The sequence below is a fragment of the Arabidopsis thaliana genome, chromosome 3 (assembly GCF_000001735.4).
Source record: "Arabidopsis thaliana chromosome 3, partial sequence".
Taxonomy (NCBI): Eukaryota; Viridiplantae; Streptophyta; class Magnoliopsida; order Brassicales; family Brassicaceae; genus Arabidopsis; species Arabidopsis thaliana.
In genome coordinates this window covers 6,890,754-6,911,373 of record NC_003074.8, presented here as the reverse complement: position 1 = coordinate 6,911,373, position 20,620 = coordinate 6,890,754, and the positions used below count along the sequence as shown (strand labels likewise).

The 20,620-nt window shown below is 36.7% G+C and overlaps 4 protein-coding genes and 1 long non-coding RNA gene across 8 annotated transcripts; 2 read left to right on the top strand and 3 right to left on the bottom strand.

The window, feature by feature from the left end:
* Window positions 1-127: 127 nt before the first annotated feature.
* Window positions 128-4,321, bottom strand: AT3G19870 (AP-5 complex subunit beta-like protein). Of its 2 annotated transcripts, NM_112877.3 has the most exons (4): window positions 3,425-3,979; window positions 2,466-3,343; window positions 1,835-2,274; window positions 141-1,744 (listed from the first exon to the last, which is right to left on the bottom strand). In NM_112877.3, exons 1-4 carry the CDS (start codon window positions 3,891-3,893, stop codon window positions 259-261), a joined length of 3,273 nt encoding a protein of 1,090 aa, NP_188621.2. In that variant the 5' UTR covers window positions 3,894-3,979; the 3' UTR covers window positions 141-258. The 2 variants fall into 2 exon arrangements, with proteins under 2 accessions (NP_001327307.1, NP_188621.2); NM_001338424.1 differs by having other exon boundaries at window positions 128-1,744; window positions 2,466-4,321.
* A 65-nt stretch (window positions 4,322-4,386) lies between these two features.
* AT3G03915 lies at window positions 4,387-4,721 on the top strand. Its single transcript, NR_141047.1, has 2 exons — window positions 4,387-4,499; window positions 4,611-4,721. It is a non-coding gene; the product is annotated as an other RNA (long non-coding RNA).
* A 445-nt stretch (window positions 4,722-5,166) lies between these two features.
* bHLH121 (basic helix-loop-helix (bHLH) DNA-binding superfamily protein) lies at window positions 5,167-7,617 on the bottom strand. Of its 3 annotated transcripts, none has more exons than NM_112876.6 (5): window positions 7,306-7,617; window positions 6,699-6,806; window positions 6,490-6,617; window positions 5,768-6,229; window positions 5,167-5,678 (listed from the first exon to the last, which is right to left on the bottom strand). In NM_112876.6, exons 2-5 carry the CDS (start codon window positions 6,793-6,795, stop codon window positions 5,511-5,513), a joined length of 855 nt encoding a protein of 284 aa, NP_188620.1. In that variant the 5' UTR covers window positions 6,796-6,806; window positions 7,306-7,617; the 3' UTR covers window positions 5,167-5,510. The 3 variants fall into 3 exon arrangements, with proteins under 3 accessions (NP_188620.1, NP_001030729.1, NP_001326099.1); NM_001035652.4 differs by having other exon boundaries at window positions 7,385-7,617; NM_001338423.1 differs by having other exon boundaries at window positions 5,186-5,678; window positions 6,699-7,328.
* Window positions 7,618-10,039: 2,422 nt separating this feature from the next.
* On the top strand, window positions 10,040-13,211 carry AT3G19850 (Phototropic-responsive NPH3 family protein). The gene is made up of 3 exons (NM_112875.4): window positions 10,040-10,279; window positions 10,377-11,555; window positions 12,569-13,211. Exons 1-3 carry the CDS (start codon window positions 10,217-10,219, stop codon window positions 12,989-12,991), a joined length of 1,665 nt encoding a protein of 554 aa, NP_188619.2. The 5' UTR covers window positions 10,040-10,216; the 3' UTR covers window positions 12,992-13,211.
* A 652-nt stretch (window positions 13,212-13,863) lies between these two features.
* Window positions 13,864-20,386, bottom strand: PRP40C (pre-mRNA-processing protein 40C). The gene is made up of 13 exons (NM_112874.4): window positions 19,997-20,386; window positions 19,086-19,635; window positions 18,833-18,972; window positions 18,255-18,292; window positions 17,513-18,023; window positions 17,118-17,201; window positions 16,377-16,517; window positions 16,140-16,246; window positions 15,761-15,881; window positions 15,386-15,526; window positions 14,833-14,979; window positions 14,585-14,707; window positions 13,864-14,401 (listed from the first exon to the last, which is right to left on the bottom strand). Exons 1-13 carry the CDS (start codon window positions 20,144-20,146, stop codon window positions 14,147-14,149), a joined length of 2,508 nt encoding a protein of 835 aa, NP_188618.3. The 5' UTR covers window positions 20,147-20,386; the 3' UTR covers window positions 13,864-14,146.
* Between the last annotated feature and the right edge of the window lie 234 nt (window positions 20,387-20,620).

Below are 20,620 nucleotides of genomic sequence, written 5' to 3'. Positions count from 1 at the left end.
AGCTTTTTTTTTATGATAATAGTTTTTTTTCTTTTCTTCTTCTATTTAGTTAAACAACAGTTTTAGAACTTTGTCATTTATGGCCTTCCAAAGATACAGATTAACTTTAGAACCATCTCACTTGCACTAGTTCCTACTTTATCCCAATAAAAATAAACTTCTCAAAAAACAGAATTTGTGTTTGTTCGTTTGGGTAAAACTTTACATGTAGGTTGGGCCCAAAGAATAAGAAGAAAATAGTGAAAGTCTCTGCTATTATTACAAAAACAAAGCTTCTAAGTAATCATCAACATAAGCTAAGCAAGGCCAATAATCTGTTCTTATATGCACCAATGTCGATCCTTGCCCAACTTCCATTTCAAACATTAGATGATATCTTGGCGGCAGAAACATCAGCATCTTTATCGTTCCCATTTTCCCCCTACTTCTCGTCATCGGAACCTCTTGGTCATCTCCATATCCAATGTATGTCAGACGAAGAGGGCCTCGGTTTAATCCCACCGAGGATGAAGAAGGCTGGTCCGCATTTGTGTGATCCCCTTGTTCTTCTTCCTCTTCCTTCCACACAATGTTCTCAATAATTCCTCCGTCTCTTACAATGTTTACAAGCTGTTCTCCACTGATAGCCACCACAAAGGGCGCTAAACGAAGCTCAGTGGCCTGTATTACAGTTTCCGCAGGGACTTCAAGCAGTTTTACTGACCGAGTCCCGCTGACTGCTGCAGCCATTTTGCCACCTTTTAGTGCAAATGTTTCGTGTGCAGTGCTGGACGAAGAACCACACACTTCCCACAAAGCATTGAATAGATCTGAGTAGTAGCTCGGTATTGTATCTTCAGGTTCGTCCGGTGGAGCAAGAGCTTTTAGGAACATGTCTTCAATCCCCACAGGGACACTCTCGAGTTTTCCCTGAATCATCTGACCATTCTCTGCATTTGCTTCCATTGAAACCTCGACCAAACCTGGTGTAGGTTCTCTAGGTTCCAGTTCCACTGTTACAGGTGCTCCTCTCAAGCCATCTTTTTCCTCCTCTTTCAGTGTGTTTTCTACCACGACAATGTCTAAAGAAACTTCTTCATTGGGTACATTGCTGTTCCAATGAGGCTCACCGAGAAGGAAAGGTATGCGACATGAGGGAATAGAGCCATAAGGGGCTGAAGATGAGAATTTGAGCACCGTCGCGAAAATCGCAGGAGGTGAGTCGACTTTCTCTAAATCGATTTTCTGAGTTTCACTTCCCCATATACTGCTATATGGTTCAGCATCCAATCTCAAAGTACACGTTATTCTAACCTTAATTCCTGGCATGTGTTTGAAATCAGGAATCACAGAGAAATATCTTCTTAATCTTTCTAGAATCTCTGCAATCTTTGAGTCCATTACCCTTAACGTAGGTTTTCCTGATTCAATTCTTCGAGCTTCTGGCAAAATCTGAAGTTCTTGACTGCCATCCGGCTCAACTTCATCTACCTGGATTTTGTTTTCTATAATGCTATATCCATCAGTTCCAACACTTAGAGATGGTAGAGACAATGACCATGACTGTTTCACGAGTAGGGGCGTAACCCGTTCAAGATGAATATAGGATGAAAGGTTCCGAGATTTACTAGGATCATGACGAAAACGAGGACTTTGAACACTAAAAAATGTAGAAGAATGGGTTGATGGAGTGACAGCATCTGCCGGCTTCAAAATGTTCTTAATTCTCTGTCCTGGTATACAGACCAGCATCCTCAGATATATCCTACAATGTACCAATTTATGAGGTAGAGTTAACGTCATCACAATTCATAAATATTAGAAAGATTCGTTTACGTGGGTGTCATGGTCATACCTAGCATTGTCTCGGACCTCCAGATCAGGGAAATAGAGACATGTGAGGGAAAGAAGGCGAGAGAGTCCGAGAAATAATCTAGAGCTCTTATGGTGACTCATCAATGTTCGACAGATGCCAAGAACTTCAGTTCCTTGATCCCACAATTTCAACCCCACATCAAGTCCGCGCTTCTCAACAAGTGAAATTACAAACTTCGTAAGCAGCTCTATCAATCGAGAAGGAGGTATTGTATCATTCTCGGCTATTCGATGGAAAAGCGGGAAGTAAGCTGTTAATAAGTTTTTTTTCTTAAGTTTGGGAAGCAGATTCTCATCGACTATCTGAAGAAACCGCTCTCCTAACCACTGATGCTTGTGACAGTGAATCAACCGCTCAATAAAAGCCACAATAACAGGGACCAAGATTTGAAACTCCAAAGTCATGTCTACCAGCAACCCCTGAATTAAATATAGAAGACAATCAAAACAAATGAAGAGTATATCTGAGAGCAGAATCAGCAAAAGATTGGTTCCTGAACTAAAAGCTAATTAGAACTAAAAAGGGCCACACAGTTCCGTTCCTTCTGAAAACTAGCAAAAGTAAACCATCATCAAGCAAGACCAAGAAGCAAGTAAAGAGAGCTACAGACCTGCACGTTTTGGAAGAGGCTAGACTCCATAAGGATTCTAGTGGTGGAAGGGTCAGAGTCGGAATGTGTAGATGCACATATCAGAAACTTGTGTAAAGTGCGGAATGCTAGTTCAGTTTCTGAGCTCCATGGAGGCAACCATTTGAAATCCGAAACCGATACCAAGCAGTCCTGCAACAAATCCCCAGCAGATTTACTGTTATCACCTCCACTCAAAGCGTTGGAACTCACAGAGCATTGTACCAGCAGATCAAGCTTCAACGCTTTCAAAGCGAGTGGATCAAAAACGACAGGATGAAACTTCTGACCCATCTCAAGAACAGATGTCCTCTTCTCAAGCTCCCCACTCAACATATGCTTATTCAACAAACCCATTAACCAGTGCAGCGCAAGCAAACGGAAAACAAGATAGATCTGAGTCTCCTTTGAAAAGAGCATAAGACGTCTCATGATCTCTTTCTCTTGTCCCTCAAACGCATCAGGGAACCGAGAATACATAAGCAAGACAACATGACAAAGCATTGGATCAAACGAATAAATCATCCCCAAGAACTGAACTTTCAACATAGAAGCCTGTAACTCCAACGCCGATGCAAGTGGCACAACCATACCCATAAATTCCATCATAGCACAAGAAGTAAACAAATACGGAGATTCCAACATAAAAGCCAATGTTCGTCTCAGTTCCTTCTGATCTGGCCCCAACCCTTGACCTTGACTCATAATCGAACTCTCATCACGCATCCAATTAGGAGCATTAAAAGGCACCAAAGGTACAGAGGTACTAAGAAGTGAAACCTTAAGCTTCTGATTAACCACATTGTAGACAATTGTGGTGAACAAGAGAAGATAAGCTTGCACGGCGTGAGTTCTCTCCGCTTGACACAACGACCAAAGATGACCAGCGACATCAGATAACAAACCAGGAAAAGCTTTCTCAAGCTGACGTAAACACTCACAGGCGATAGCACGAGCTTGTCGATCAAATCCGTGGTTAGGACGATTAACGAGCGCAAGAAGCAAATCAACAACTGCTTCAACGTGACCTACAGAGAAAGAATCAATCGATACAAGCACAGACGTGAAAGAGACCATAGCTTGCTCTTTCAATCCTGACGATCCATCAGTTGGAGATTGCACGATCGTCCGGAGAACATCGATGAAGCGATCAAAGGTATCGCTACCACAATTATCAAACAAAATCGGGGAAAATTCATCGAGAAAGACTAGGATTGAGAGCTTCACTGGTGTAGGGAAGTCTTTTTTGAGGAGAGACGAGAGAGCGAAGTCCACCAGAGAATCAATCTGGAAAACGGAAGTGAACCAGTCGCGAGGAGCGCCGGCGTCGCGGAAGTCGTCGATGAGAACGTCCCAATCTTGGATAGAGAGAGGTCTCGCCGGAGTCTTCTCCGGCGTCGTCGTGGTCATTCTCCGATTGAATCTAGGATTTGAATCTGAAGAGGAAAATGAATCAAAGTCATTAGAGAGGAGAAGATAAGACTATCCTCGTCGCCGGCAGTAATACTCCGAGATACAGAACAATTCACCGAAGCTGCTGACTCATTTATCTAATTATTTATTTATGTTCCATATTTTATTTCAATTCTGTCTCTATCTACAATATAATTAGTGTCTTGTAACTTAATTTTTCTTGCTACACCAAAACTCTTTATTCCTTCGAAACCTGGCAGCCTCAGGCACCATCCTGTAAAAATCTTGGATAGTATAACCAGAGGTTGGAGTTGGTTGTTTGTGATCTGCGCTAGAGAATTGCTCTAGCTCATCGAAATGTAAACTTCTTCTTATGTTGCCTTGTGAATCGATAATGGGTTGTGGAATGGATGGGCAAGACTTTTACATCTTATGGTCGTCCTGTGAAACAGAAACGATAGGTCAAATGTCTTTTGGTTTTTAGTTTGTTTTGTCTTTCTCTTCCGTATTTCCTCTCTTTCTTTTGCTCTTCATGGCGTTCGAACTCTCAAAGACCTAGTTAACTTCCATGACATACTAAATACTATGCACAAAGGATATTGGGTATGCCCTATGTTTTGTCTTTAACAATTATTTTATATACATGCAGACTATTATCTAGCGGTCTATGAGATGAGTGGGAACCGTGTCGCAGTCATATTTGACAATACAGGGTATACAACATCAGAGGAAAGCGAAACCAACAGAGCACTCCCACAAACTACATATGCGATGGATAGAGGGTATATTTACTTCATACTGTTCTCTATGGTTGATGTGTAGTCGCTGTATATTCGGAGAAATTTTCCTGTATCTAGACAGTTGACATCATACGAACACGTAGCTAACGTTTAGCACCAGCTTAAATTGAACTTGAACTTAACTACAGTAAAACCTTTACAAATTAATAATGTTGGGATTCTAAAATTTTATTAATTTATAAAGAAATTTTTCATAGTAATTTTTTACTATAAGATTTCTTTCATTATAAAAAATATTTTTTTTATAACTAATTATAAGTAAAAAATAATTCTCATGTCTAAAAAATAACACCAAATTTTTTTTGATACAGTAAAATATTAGAACTAAATTCAAATAAGTACAAATGAGAACTAAATATTAAAAATATATTTCAAAGAAATTTCTTACATATAATATATATATAAATATATATTGTTGATATATCTATATCATTACTAATTTATGATATTAATGAAACCATATATTTATGGTGAAACTATATTTACCGATTTAAATGTAATTCTTTTTGTACAATAGTATAAATAATCTATGATTTTTAAAAAAAAATCAAGATATAAGTTTGTTTAATTTATAGGATTAATAAAATTAGTAGATTTGGACACTGGAAATTACAAATCATCCGAGTTTTAGAACTAAAGCAGACCTATTAAGGATGAAAATCATCTGAGAAATGACTATCCGAGGAAAACGAATGCCACGGTGCATCAAAACACTGCTTTAAACAGCTAAGTGCATTTTGTACTCGCACTATATACAGTACTCATCGAAACGATACTTGGATACTTGAGATGATCAACATCAGATTCTTTCGAATCATTTTGCATCATCAGGTTTTTGGCCACCAGCTACGCTACTGGAAGAACTGTGGTCTCGTACGCTCGGAGAAGATGAACACTTGCTAGAATGAGAGCTTTCTTCTATTGAGTTGTTGTTGTTGTTTCTCTTACATCTCTTTGTCTTCTCTGGCCTTTGCAATGTATCCTTCAAAATACAATTTCGCGAATAACTGTGAAGATAATAAATCCGAAAAAAATTGGAGATCTCTAGCTTCTAGTTTTAAGTCTCTCTACCTTATCAGAAGTAGATCCAGGGGTTTTTAATTCGAGTTGTGTTGCAACTTCGTTGGAGTCCTCTGCTTTCTCAGATCTGCTCTCTCTTGAAACCTTTGCTCTAGGTTCCCGAGAACGGTTACCGGGGTTCTGTGGAATGTGCACGGATTGTTGCTCAACGACTGTATTAGGAGGCATGTAGGGCATGTATGTAGGACATGGAGCTGGGATCATGCTAGGGTTCTGGTTCCCAAAGTATGTGTAAGATGGCATTGATGGATGCATTGGGATTGACCCGGGAGGCATAGCAATAGGCATAGGGTATGGAAAGGAGGGTGGTGGAGCCATCATGACTGTGTGATCCATCGCAGCTCCCCATGGAGACATTGACCTTAATCTCTGCTGGTATTGAAGATTGAGATTCTCTATATCTGATTTCAGCGATGTCTTTTCTTCTCTCAGGTCGTTTTTCTCCTGTGTCAACTACAGAAAGAACCGTTGTTATACAAGTACCAGTAAATTTGTAAGTGTTGCTATTGATGATAACAACAAGTCCTATAAGCAGTTACATTATATAGCCCGTCTGAGTTTGCATCTTACGAAATAGGTGTAGTCACCATATCGTAAAAGCAAAAAGACAATGAGTTATCTATATTGGGATCCCTATCGATATCTTTACGTCATGTAGACTGCTAATTTTTTCTGTTAGGAAAAGCCTGGAGCGTAAGGGATAAGGTACGAACCTCGCGGGACTCATCTGTCAATGCGGTGTACTCAGATTTCAGTTTGTTGACTTCAGATGTGAGCTCTTTCAACAACTGAACAGTATCAGTCAGAATCGTGGCTTTGTCATTCTTGGGTCTCTCTGGATCTGCAAACAGAAGAGCTATGTGAGGATCAAAGTGAGATCATCTGCTGTTTAGAAAAATCCACATAACCATTGAGTCTATACCGAGTACATTTCCCAGTTCAACAAAATGCTCATTCAGTTTTTCCCTCCTCAACTTTTCGCGCCCAGCTTTTTGTGACTTTCTAGCAGAAACGTCCATGACCTCCTCTTCTGCAACCAAAACATCGAATAAACTAAGAAGGTCATATTGCAGTCCCACTCTTAGACATATTTTAGTATCCAATTCCACCATAACAGCACATCGACCACACACACTGTAGCCTCAGAACTAAGCCTTGATTGACTTAACATAATTCTCTTTGAGTCGATAGTCAGGTATCATATGATCCCAGCTCACATACCAGACATAGTTACATACTTAGCAATTGGCATCATGAATTGCAAAGAAGGTTACTAGAGAAGCTAATCTCAAACAGAAAATTCCACATTCTTTTGTACACCTAATTTGGCAATAATAACATCTATCTCTATCAACAAGTTAGAGATTTAAACATCTACGAAAAAATTACTAAACGTTGTTGAAGAAGAACACAGGGAAGGAATTGATTTCCACGACGAACTAACAACACTTTCACGAGCTAGAGAGCTAAGTTCAAACCAATAAAACCCTCAAAATCAAAATAAAAATTCCTTTGATTAAGAGAAGTACCAGATTGTGATCGAAACCCTAAATAGGACGATGAATTCAGGACGATCAAATTGAAGAAAACAATAAGGCAGAGATTCACCGGCGGGAAGAATCGACGGCGACGGAGAGATTCGATGAGCTAAGAGAAGACAAGGTGGTTCGGCGAAGATCGATTCTCGATTCTCTAGCCTCCTCGCTCGCTCTCTCTCTCTGCTCACAAGCATTATTCCATTTTCTCTTATCCCCATTTTTTCAATTATTTTAATTAAAAAAAACAATATTCATTCTATCTACAATTCTGTATTTTTAAAAAAAAACAATTGTGTAGAATTTAATATGTCCAACTTCGCAAAAGCTGGAATTGTTTTTTTCTTTTCACTCCAATTTATGCATTTATCAAAACAGACACTCATTGTTGATTTTAAAAGATTCAATTGTACTTTTTATCCAACACAATTATAAAGTTTGAAAAGTAAGTACGAGATTTTTATTGTGAAACTAAATTAACTCTTTTATATCTTGAATCGAGATGGTGACATAATTGTACCGGACAAAATATCGAAAATTTTAAAAAATATTTTTACATAACCTCGACTATTTTTGTGTAATAATCAAATCATTTAAAATTGTCAAATTATAAAAATAGTTTTCACAAACGTAAGAGATACGTACTTCTAGATATACATACTTTCTGCAAGCTTTTAGTATATTTAGAAATTGTAAAAAAATACGTACTTTATGTTCTTACAACTTGACTGCAAAGTAGGTGTACTTTGACAGTTTCTTCTTCCACTACCCAATTGAATCCATCAACAAATATTTTGGCCAAAATGCACATCAAATTTTAATGTTCGTACCGCGTTTCGAATGATTTGCCGCTCTGTTGTAATATTTGAATTATAATCAGTTCGTTGATGAAGCAAATAAATCATGGTTCTTGAACAGTGTTAGCCGACTAGTTTTTATGTCTTAACCATTTTTTTCTTGCTCTCTAGAGCACTGCTTGAACATTATGATATTGTATAATTTTTGGCATAGAAATGTAAACTTGACAAAATTTTTGATGATTACTTAAGTTTTGGTCTCGAGATTCTAAAGATTTGCACAAAAAAACAAAGGATTGTTCTTCTAAAAGAAAAAGTTAAATCGAAAAGGACACAAAATTTATGTAATTTTATTGTATCCTCTTTTTGGGCTAGCTTTAGTCGATGAGGCCAAATGGGCCTGTTAATTATTTATTTTTACTTTAGTATTTTTTAAGTGGGCTTCTTCCTTTGGGGCTTTACATTTTTGTTGGTCCCTGTAAAATCCTGTTAAAGGGCTTAAATACTAGAGCACAAAAATTTTAAAACAATAAAACCTAAATCCTCTCGTCGCCTTCGTTTCTTCGTCCCACTCCCATCCCATTGATGAACCCTCAGAAGACTTTGCCCTAAACCTCACATACTATTCATAATTTGTATGGATATTAAAATGATATTTTATTTGGAAACTTCATTTTTAATAATAAATAAAAACTATTATCGGAAGTTAGTCATATTTTTTTATTTTGTACTCAAAGAGTCGTAATGTATATCGACATTGGTGTATCTTTTTTTTATAACATTTTTGTTACATATATCGTTTTCAATTACATATATTTTACATGGCTGGATTTGGATAATGATGAAAAGCAAGTAGTCGACTTTATTCACAAACGTTAGAGTCATAAAACCCTACCCGGCCCATTCACATGCAATGAAAGTGAAACTCCCAACTTTACAAGCAACTGATATATAAATATTCTACAAATAAAAAGGGAAGAAAACTCTTGAAATTACATGGAAGTGGAATAATAGTATTACGAATTTATAATGTAATGCCAAGAAAGGGAGAATATTTATAATTCACATAAAAACAAAGGGGGCACATTCATATATACGTTACGTGTGTATAAAACAGCATATAAATACAGAATATATATATTACAACTTGAGTAGCATAGTCCTTGAGCTATTGACAAGTCATAAGTGAGAGTTCATGAAGCATCATTTTCTGTGCTACTGGAAATATATATTTGATATTAGTCGTGACCTATAGTTCACTGTCTAAAATGTAAATCTTATTTGATTTGATGCAATACATTTTTACTTTACCCCAAATAACCTGAATAATGTTGGTCATAATTATGAATTATTCTCAACAAATTGTAAGCTATTTCCCTGCTGTTTGTTTACCCACCTACTGTATTTTTTTTTTCTTCCTCTAACACCAATTTTTATTTTATTTTTTGGCCATCCTGATCAATGAAGCATTAAGGAATCAATCTTTGCACCTGGTTATTTTTAGTAACAACTAACAACGCCTCGTCATATTGATTTGTGCTCTGCACACAAGATTATATGGATTTCAAAATAAACATGCAGTCAATTAATGCAGTTTATATAACTTTTCTTAAGTTCGATGTTAGAAAAAAGGTTTTCTAATGTAAAGAAGTAAACTATGCATGTCAAGCTAATTGCTCCAAAATTAATATCATATAGTACATTTCGATTAAGCAATGAATCTTATTATCTAATACCAAAAAAACTAAACAATAACGAACAATAATTTTTTCATTACAAACGGCAACAAATTATTACATTTTCACTATTTTAGATGGTCTACACACTAGGGTTACAAGTTGGTCCATGCGACCAGTTTATACAATTTTTCGATGACGTTTGTATATAAGTTCCTTTTGCATAAATTTATATGAGTTATAAAGGATGATAAAAGAAAGTGTACATTAGATAATTGAAATAAAGACGCCGAAAAAGAGATATATAAATAGCCGTTTCCATGTGATAACTATTATTGCTCTCTCTCTCTCTCTCCAATCCAAAAGGAAGAACAAGAACAAGAAAGCTCACAAGAAGTTTCATCTTCACCAAATGCAAAAGAAGTTGATACAATGTCTCTTTGCTGTGATCTTCAAATCAATCTCAATAACCAATTTACTTTCTTCGTCAATCAGGTAATAAACCAAATCAAATCTCCACACTAATTCAAACCCTAACTTCCTCTGTTTCCATTTTCTGAATTAAACTCTGTTTCTCTGTTTCTTGGGTTAGGATTTGATCTCAGAGTACTCAGGCTTCTTGAGGAAGATGATAAAACAGAGCAATAAGAAGAAAAAGAATCACAAGAACAGTAGAATCATCATCGAGGTTGAAGATTTTCCAGGTGGGTCAGATGGGTTCGACTTGGTTTTAAGATTCTGTTATGGTGGAGGAATCTCGATAGATGTCTCAAATGTGTCCATTTTGCATTGCTCTTCTGTCTTCCTTGAGATGACAGAGAAACTCTGTTCCTCGAATCTCTTGCTTCGAACAGAGAAGTTTCTAGAAGGAATGTTCTACTGGTCCTGGAACGACATCGTATTGTGTCTCAAGAGCTGCGAGCAAGTGTTCTTACACGCTGATTCTTACGGTCTTGTTGATAAGCTTGTTTTCGGGGTTTTAGCCAAAATCCCTCAGAATTCAGACGTGAGTCATGTCTTTTCATCATCCTCTCCGTCTTCCTCTGCCTCTGCCTCAGCCTCCTCTCAGTCGCCGGAGACGGCAATGATTAGGTCGTATTCAGACAAAAGGTCTACTTCGAGGTCTTTTTCTTGCAGGACAAGTAACGAGTGGTGGTTCGACGATATGTCAATTCTCGGGCCAAAAATCATTGAAAAGCTGATAAATACACTTGGTGCGCATGATAAGAACAATGACAGCTTGGTCCTCACAAAATTTCTTCTCCATTACCTCAAGACAAAGGTCCCAAACAAGTCAACCAACAAGCTCGAGTATTCAGGTTTAGCTGATACAGCGGTTCAAGGAGTGGTTTTCGCAGCGAAAACCGCGTTTTCATGCAGAAAAATGTTCTGGGTTCTGCGAGTTTTATCGGGATTTAGCATAAGTAAAGAATCAAGAATTGGTTTAGAGAGGGTTATAGGAGAAATGCTGGATCAAGCAACACTTGATGATCTTCTGATACCAGCTGGAGGAAAAGGAGAAAAAGGGGTTTACGATGTGGATTTGGTGATAAGATTACTCAAAGTGTTTGTAAGAATTGGAAACACAGAAGAAGGAGATCAGAATTTGAGAATGAGAAGAATTGGGAAGTTGATTGATAAGTATCTCAGAGAGATATCTCCAGACCAGAATCTTAAAGTGTCAAAGTTTCTTGAAGTTGCAGAGAGTTTGCCAGATTCAGCTAGAGATTGGTTTGATGGATTATACAGAGCCATTAACATCTATCTTGAGGTCAGTTTTTCACTCATTACATTTCTGTTTTTTCTTGTTTTTTTTTAATAGATTTATTTTCCAAATAATTGCACGTTGATTTGGAAAAAAAGATATTGAACAAAATGAGACAAAAACAAACAAAGTAGAGATTTAGCAAAAGAAAACAAACAATAGAGTGAAATAGAAGATGACAAGAAGTATACAAGTTTCTATATAGTTTGGCTTTTTACACTTCTCAAGAGAATAGATGAAAGAGTTTAACTTATCTTTTTGTCTTTCTTTTATTTGTGATATCTAAAGATTCGAAAATCTGAAATTGCATATATATGTGCATACTACTTTCATACACGTTGAAGTACTAGTGGTAACTTTGGTGGCAAAATTTTAATAATTGTCCTAAAACTTAAATAAGTGGAATTATATTGAAACTTTCAAACGCAAATCATTTACATTTGGATTTCTGTGTTCTACTAGTTAGAATATTTTGTCTGTATTTTAAAAGCATAACAGTTTTAACGTTGTTTAACAAAAAAAAAAAAAACAGTTTTAATGTTTGATCAAACATTCACTTGAAATTTGCAAACACAAATACGACACACAGACGTTTTGATTGGTTTGTATGTTTGCGTTTGCAATTTTCGAATACTGTTTGATAAAAACATTAATTAATAAACATGTTATGTGGTTATAAATAGTAAACAAATAAAAGAATAGGGTGCTAATGAGTAATTACTGTGTTATATATTGTCCTGGTTACTGGACATTCATGTGATCAGAATCTAGCTACTTTGTCTTTTGTTTGACTAATTATTTATTATTATTAAGTTTCTAAATAAGAAGAACAAGATTAGTTTCACGTGAAAACTAAATATGTTCAATCTAATTAAGCTTAATGTGATCTTGCAAAGAAAAGAAAAATCAATATGGCGTCTTCTTGCTTTTTTAGTACTTTTACAGTTTTACTATATAATTGGTTTTGTTTAGTCAATATATTTTGAAGGCATGAACTAATATAAACTATGATTATGCAGTCTCATCCGAAACTATCATCCGAGGATAGAACAAAACTATGTCGATGTCTAAACTACAAGAAATTGACATTGGACACATGCAAACAACTTGCAAAAAATCCCAAGATCCCTCCAAATATTGCAGTTCAAGCACTCAAGTCACAACAATTATCAAACGAGACTCGACCACACTCAAGAGAGGACAAGAACAAAGTAAACAAGATCTGGAATTCACGTAAGTACTTAGAAGAGAAACCAATACTGGTGTGTTTGAAAGGTTTTGATATGTCGGAGAAGTTTGAAGATGATCTAATGATGAATTTGGAGAGGAAGCAATGGAATAATTCTGAAAAAGTTAGTAAGGAGAAGAAGAGTGAAGTAATGTCAAGATCTGTGAGACATGGACATACACATTCAAGTTCTAGTTTTCCAAGGCTTTGTTAAATAATTAATTCACTCGTCATTTTTTTCTTATTTCTCTAGATATAGATTTTTATGTCATCATATCATCATCACACACATGCACGTCTCGTGTATATTATAAGCTTTTTCATGCAAAATGTATTTTACGTAGTTTTGAGAATGCATATAATTATGTCCTTGTGGATGCAAATAAAATGGATATTTTGTAATTTGAGTAATCATGGATTATACACTTCCAAATACGTTCTATATTTGCTCTTAGATTTGAGGCATTTGCTCAGAGGATGTAGAAAACAAAAAATAATCAGTTTCTGTTATACGACGCACATTTCCTTTAGTCACTGCAAGTTCACATAACAAGTACAGATTTCGAATATTATAGGATACACTTCAAATTTGGATTTCTGGTTCTTTAGAAAATAAAAATAAAAATGCTGATCGAAAGAAACTAATAGATGAACAAGTTGGCCTTTGAATTCATTGAGCATTGCATACAAAACAATTCAAAATCAAAATCAAATCACGGGAGAAAATATTTTCTTGGCTATATACGTCACATGCCCCCCTCCAGATTTGATATTCTTGAAATTCATGGATATTGAGATTACACCACAGACGTAGACTGAAAATTGTCATATCCTAACATTCCACTCTATACAATTTACCAAATTGTACTACATAGATTCTTATTTTTTTGTTTGCACGAAAATAAAAGTTGTACCATATAGATTGAACTGTAGTAATGATTAATATATATCCAAAAGAGTATCATATTTTTTAGATTGTCAATATTAGTAGATTCTACATCGTAGCCTAACAAGTGATAACTACAGAATAAAAAATTTGATTGATAATTTTCAGAAAAACGGTTTAAGTAAATCTTAAAAATTTTCGGAGTAACGTTTTTAATCTTCATTTTCTTATTCCCATCTCCAAACCTTAAATTTTTGGACAAAGCAAAAACAAACCTACATCTTATTTAATTGTATACATTAAGATCTTACCAAATCAAACATTTAGACAGAAACAATACTGTTCGGAAAAATTAAAGTAGAAACATGAAAAAAAACTATTTAGTTTACAGTTAACAAACAGGGAAAAAACCAACAAGACATGGTGATCTTTGTTCACAACATATCAAGCCATGGGGTAGAGCCTATTGGTTCAAGGTTTTTTTTAGGTCTTGTAATCTCGTTGTTTCTCCTCCTGATAGTTTTCATGTCTCTGTTTCCTCGATATATCCTCAACATATCGACGCCATACGACTTCCCTATCTTGCCTCGGCATCTTGCTGTACCTGATATCGGGTTTCAGTACTTGTTTAGCCGTTGACCAAGAATTAAGCGCAGTCTTTCCATCTTCTGTTTGTAGAGTAGCTGCTTCAGATGACAACGCTTCAGCTAGAAGAGCTTTGAAGTCATGAACACATCGCTGTGAAGCACAATAAGAAAAACATTTAGACGAAATAGGCAACCATAGTATATTTCCTTCCTCAAATCAACCAAAAAGGAGATAAGCCGAAAAGGTCCTTGACACTAAGTTTTGTTCTGATCTTGTTGCAGAAAATGCTGAGAATTTGATTTGGTAAGGGTTACAGTTGAGTAGTACACGTACCTCATATAATGACTTTACGTGGTCTCGGAATAGCTTCTCTTTATCAGCAGGTTCTAAGTCTGGATTAGAGGCACGTTTTTGAGGATCCCTCTCAAGTATTGGCTTAGATTCCGTCCATGATGCCTTCAGATGTTGAAGAAAGTAACAAAGAAAACCAATCAGAATCCCCACAGAGTAAACAATTTACAAACTAACATCTTTAGCCCAAATGAAACTTTTAGCTAGCTACATAAAAGAAGTAGAAATACCTCAGGGTCTCTGATTTTTTCCACTAACAAAGCTTGATAAGAGGAGCTTGCCTCTTTCCTTCTAATTTTTTGTCGTACCCTTTCCACCTCTTGCACTTCTCTTTCTTTGCGTTTCCGCAACTCACGCTCCCGTTCCCTCAGTTTGTCCTGAACCCAAATTCAGGAATCACACAGACGTAAATACATTATGTGTCTATGTAGTTTACCACATTTATAGCCAGTAAAACATCATTTTTATTTTTTTACGCTGGATTCCAGGCACATAAACAAAAGAGATCCAAAAATCTTGTATAGCAAACTATAACATTCGCTAATTTACAACTTGTTTCTTCCTGCACCACTAGCAATAGCATGCAGAGAATCTGATGATAATAATATTTTCCAAAGTCTCTCAAATTAGAACAAACAATCAAGTAATATAACATGCCAGAAAACAGGGAATACGTGAATATTCTCACTTTGAAAAGAAAGTATAAGAGGGCTGCTTAAACATTGTGGAACTTTCTAGCGCTTTTCATGAATTGTAATTTGTGAATATAAAAAGTTAATTTACCTCTTCGTCTCTGGCTTTCATCTCATGATCATCTCCCCTTTGTGCAGCTTTTAGTTCCGCAATGTACTCATAATAAAAAACCTCCCTATCCTCGTGCGCAACGGATCTATATCTTGGTTCATTTCTCAGACTATCCTTCACCTGATAAAATATGGAAATATATCATATAGGTGGTATGAATATGCTAACCAGTTATAAATGGTGCCAATCAAATGATGTATTTGATAAGAGATAAGATACATAAAATTAATACTTGTAACTTCAATAAGTAAATATTACAATTTCCTCAAACACCATAAGTTCCTGAAAACTTTAGAAATTTTCCATACTCTATCTCTCTTGGTCGCAAAGGATAGAAACAAATATGCTACATACCTTGGACCAATGTGAATTTATTGATATTTCTCTTTCCCGTAGCATTGTCTTGAAATCAGAGGCAGCAGCAGCGCGAATTTCTTGTGCCTTTTGTTCAGCACTTCGTTTCAAAGAAAGGACTCTGCAACAGAACCAGGGAAAATATAAGAGCCAAGACAGTGTATAAACTATCAAACACTCAAAAACTCACATGAAGACAAATAAAATCATAAAGGGCATATCATTCTTGTACAAGGAAAAACTTCCCCAAAAGGATCCGCTGCAGTTACAACCAAAACATCACAAAGCAACAGGGAAAGACACATCCAGTGTAAACTTGAAGGCTATAAGCAAACTTTCCAACATACATAGAATATGATCTCAAGATCTATATTGGTACCTTTCATTCAGTAAACCCTCCCGCTCCTTACGCTCAATTGCTTCGAACCGGAGATCATTCCCCCATTTCTTTTTAAAAGCACGATAGTCAGTGTGTTGATCAATGTCCTGGAAAAATGAGGATACATTCCCACAAGAGATATAGAAGTTGAGAACATCCCAAACCAAATAATAAAAATGTTTAAAGACGTCAGGTAGCTCAAAGTAAAAATACATTCAGTTCCTTAAAAAGATTTACCGTAGACGCATCATCCAGCAACTGCCTGAAACCTTCAATAGCTGCCTTATGAGCAGCACGCTTTTCCCTACGTTCTTCCTCAGCTCGTGTCTTTACGTACTGCTCAAATAATGATCTTCTAACAGAATGACTTGGTATTGCCTGCAAGAAAAATGAACTCTCCGGATAAAAATACATAATCGAAAAAGTCCAAAGATCAAGCTGTGGCACTGTAACAGGAATGCTGGAAAATTAACACAGTAATAGTTCCTCTAACATTCTAATTAGCAAATAAGAATGAAGTTTCTGGCGACACAACATATTATGGGTGGAGTGAATAAACTATATCACATAATGGCTCTAACATCCTCAAAACTTTACTTAGCTAACATTGGAAGGAACCAAAGGCATACTCTTTCTCTACAGAAAATCATTTAGCTAGCATACAAGGCATCAGAACAATTAATCAGTGAGGATACTAGTTATGGACTCTAATATAAGTAAAGTGAAAGACTTGTTTCCAAATGTAATATAGATGTAAACTTCTTTCTACACCGAGCTAGGAAATCTATAGGAAACTTTAATTTGTGCTCTATTTGAGCACCCAAAACGAATGGATGTTACAATGCTGACATAGACGCAAATAACATTAACTGGAAATGTGCAAGTTGCAAACGCATGCAAGGAAAGAAACAATGGACGTGGAATTTCAAAATAGAATAAGATATCAAAATATTGTCACGATCTTTAGGCTTGACAGACCTTAAAGCGAGGGTCAAAGATAATTTTTGGCAATTCCTTCTCCCATTTAGAAAACGGTGCTATTCCTCTCTCTTTCAGCATTTCCTGCAAGGATCAAGTAAAAAAAACAGGATATTAGAAAATTATCTTCAATCTGAATAATTTCAAGGTTTCCAAACTTAAAAATGTCCACTAGAAGTTGGCATGTATCAAGGAATCATGGCATTCCGATATATGAACAAGACCCCTCTACAGAGGAAAATTTCAATGCATGATCTAAACTTTTCTCTAGAATGCTTTAAATAAGATGTGTCTAAATGGCTAATTTAACTTGCAAGAAGAAAAACATGAGAAAAGAAATCTAAACTAAACCCTATGTCAAAAAAGACAAAAACCACAAGAAATATTCAAAACACCTTAAACTGTTTAGAACACTCTTCCTTCGATGGTCCACTATCTTCATCTTCCGAATCTGAAGAAGAATCGGAAAGGGCCCCAGCTCCAGGAGCATCTTTCACCTTACCCGTACTATTTCCACTTTCTCCACTGGGTGTGACCTCAGTTGTTTTACCACTATTTGCTTCAGATGTTATCGTAGATGAGACAGGCATTCCAGAATCATGTAGTTTCTTTTTAACCAAATCCAGCGCGGACGAACCAAAATTTGTAGTTTTTAGAGATGCAGCATCCCGGCCACCATTGCTAATAGCAGGTGCGCTCAAACTTGTTAGATCAGAACCCTTTTCAGTTAAATCAGCACTAGGCACTGATGCTACACTCTCCATAGCCCTCTCCTCTAGTTTCTTCCCGAAATCTTTTACTTCTGCAGGAATCTGCCAGCTGCTGACCTTTGTTTTATTGTTATAGTAATACTTTTTGCCGTCGTTTGTGGACACAAGAGCCCAATCCGTCCCAGGTAAACTCTCCCTACATTTGGTAACATTTAGATGAGATATCTCTAACATGTACAAAGTATTTTAGCAGGCTCAAAGTAATTCAACAAAATATAAATATGTTGATTTCATGGGAATGAAATTGTTGGCGACCTAGTACAAAAAATAATACACGAGAAATTTAACAATATAATGTCACCATGCTAATATCATTGAAAATATGACAACTAATCTTGTCAGAGCAAGTATGGATCTAAGAACTCACATTGAAACAGGAATTGGCTGCACTGGCACTTTATCAGGCTGCAAAAGTTAAGAAAAAAGTATAGATTATAAATTGCTTAAAAAGTCTAAAGGACTAGGGCAACATGAAGAAACTGTGCATCCATTATCAAGGTATACTAGAACAAATATCATTCATAAGTTTTTGCACAGCATCAAGGCAATTTATATTTACAGTCTGTGAATAAACTTAAGGTGATTTGTGTAATAATTCACATGCTCTTACAACAAGTTCACTGCAATAATATAGTAACTCGACAATCTTAAGCAACTTCATACCTATTGATACCAACAAAGGATCACAATCCCAATATAAGGCCCGGAAAATAGAGAACTTCATCAGCTAATGAATATATGACATCTAGGACTTTACAAAAATCTGGATCAAATTCTGACATTGTAAAACATCAATTCGGATATACTAGAAATGCAAATACGTATTATAGACACGAACTCATAAATGACATGTCGTGAAGCAAAATAGGTAGACGTGATACCAAATGCGTATGGAATAGACGTAGTCTCAACTAATGAACAAGCCATGTAATCAGCAATACTCACCTCCCCTCCAAAACCAGGAGGCTTTTCGTAGGTCGATTGCCCTGTAACGGAATTATAGTAGTAAAGAACTCCTGCTTCTGATTTATGTGCAGTCCAGGCATCTAACCGATTTCCTACTAGTTGAGAACCAGCTCTGTCATCTGCAAAATACAAGATGATCCTGATAAAAAAATATGTAAACTCAATAGAATAACCATTAAGGTCAAACAGCTCTTACATGGATCAGTAATCTATCATGAAACCTCGAGCGTACCGATTCCTGAGAGTTCTTCTGTCTTTCGCCCGGGAGATATATCAGGCTGACGACCTGGTAATGCATGAACATTGCCAACACTTCCCATAGGACTGGCACCAAGCGGATGAGAACCAGAATATGGTAGGTTAGGGGAGATTCCACGAACTGGAAATGGATATGAACCAGGAAAGGTAGTAGGATGTGAAAGAAAAGGTGCCCTGGGAATACCACCCATAGAAGGAGGCTGCAACCACATTCCTTGAGGCGTTCCAGGCAGTGAATGATATGGAGGATACATGTGCGGATGAATACCAGGATTCATTTGAGCAGGACCTGCAGACATCCCAGGTCTTGGCGTTGTAGAAAAAGGGTTGGAACCAGGAAAAGCAGGCGGAGATGTCATTAGTCCAGGAGGGGCGAGTGTTCCTGGTCGACCAAAAGGTGCATTTGCTAGCATGGGCGAAGCTTGAGGTATGGGATTAACATTTGAGGAGGCTGCTGCATTAGTACCCCATTGTGCAGTAACAGAATATGGAACTGACTGAGAGACAAAACCTGTACTAGCAATCTGCACAACAGCAACCAAAATAACCACGGAACCAGTTTAGAGACTAAAAGGAAACAACCTGATGATAGATGAATCAGCATGTGTTCAATGCATACACCAAAAAAGGTTGAATCCTGACAAATTCTATTAGTGAGCTAAATCAGAACGACACGAAAATTCGATAGATTCAATTAGAGACATGAATTCATCTAATTATAAGGATTTCTGCTAAATCAATATACGACAAGTTCTTGTAAAAGGTTCTACACAAATCCACATCAAAAGATAAGAACTAGAGACAAGATCGAGCTTCTTTACGAGTTAAACAGCGCTCAAGATAAACAAACTATGCAACAATCAGAAATGAGCATGAGCAACATACAGACATAGAGTGTAGCTCCTTCAGCTCCGACTGAGAGAAATTCGAAGTAGTAGCCAAGACTGGAGCAATTGGAGGAGGACGGACGAAGATACTCTGTCCCGAAGATGCCGCCGTTGTGTACGGCGGATCCGTTGTATTCTCCCCTTCCATTACCTTTAAAGACTAAACAGGTGGTGGTATCGAGTAATAGTTTCCGACGAGAAATTGCCAGCAGCTTCGTCGACGCGAACGAAGAAGTTAGGGTTTAGGAAAAAACTAGTGAGGAAGAATCAGAAGATGTCGATGTCGCGCGATTCAGGAGAACGAAGTTCAGCCGACGGTTTAGATAGATCGTAGGATGATAGAAAGGATGGACGGCTGAGATTACGTTCCGGGGGAAAAGGAAGAAAGGAGATATTTTAAATTATTACCGAGAAGACCTTATATTTTAAAGTTAATTTATGAAATAACCCAGTATTTTCTTTATCGTGATTTGGTCACCTCCTAAGTCAATTTCTTTCGTGAAAACCCCCTAATCGATCGAAAAGAAGACATTATGTTATACGCACGTGGATAGTGTTTTTAGATTCAAAAAGTATATAAGAAGCTAACTCAAACATATGAAAATTGAAAGTTGACTGAAAA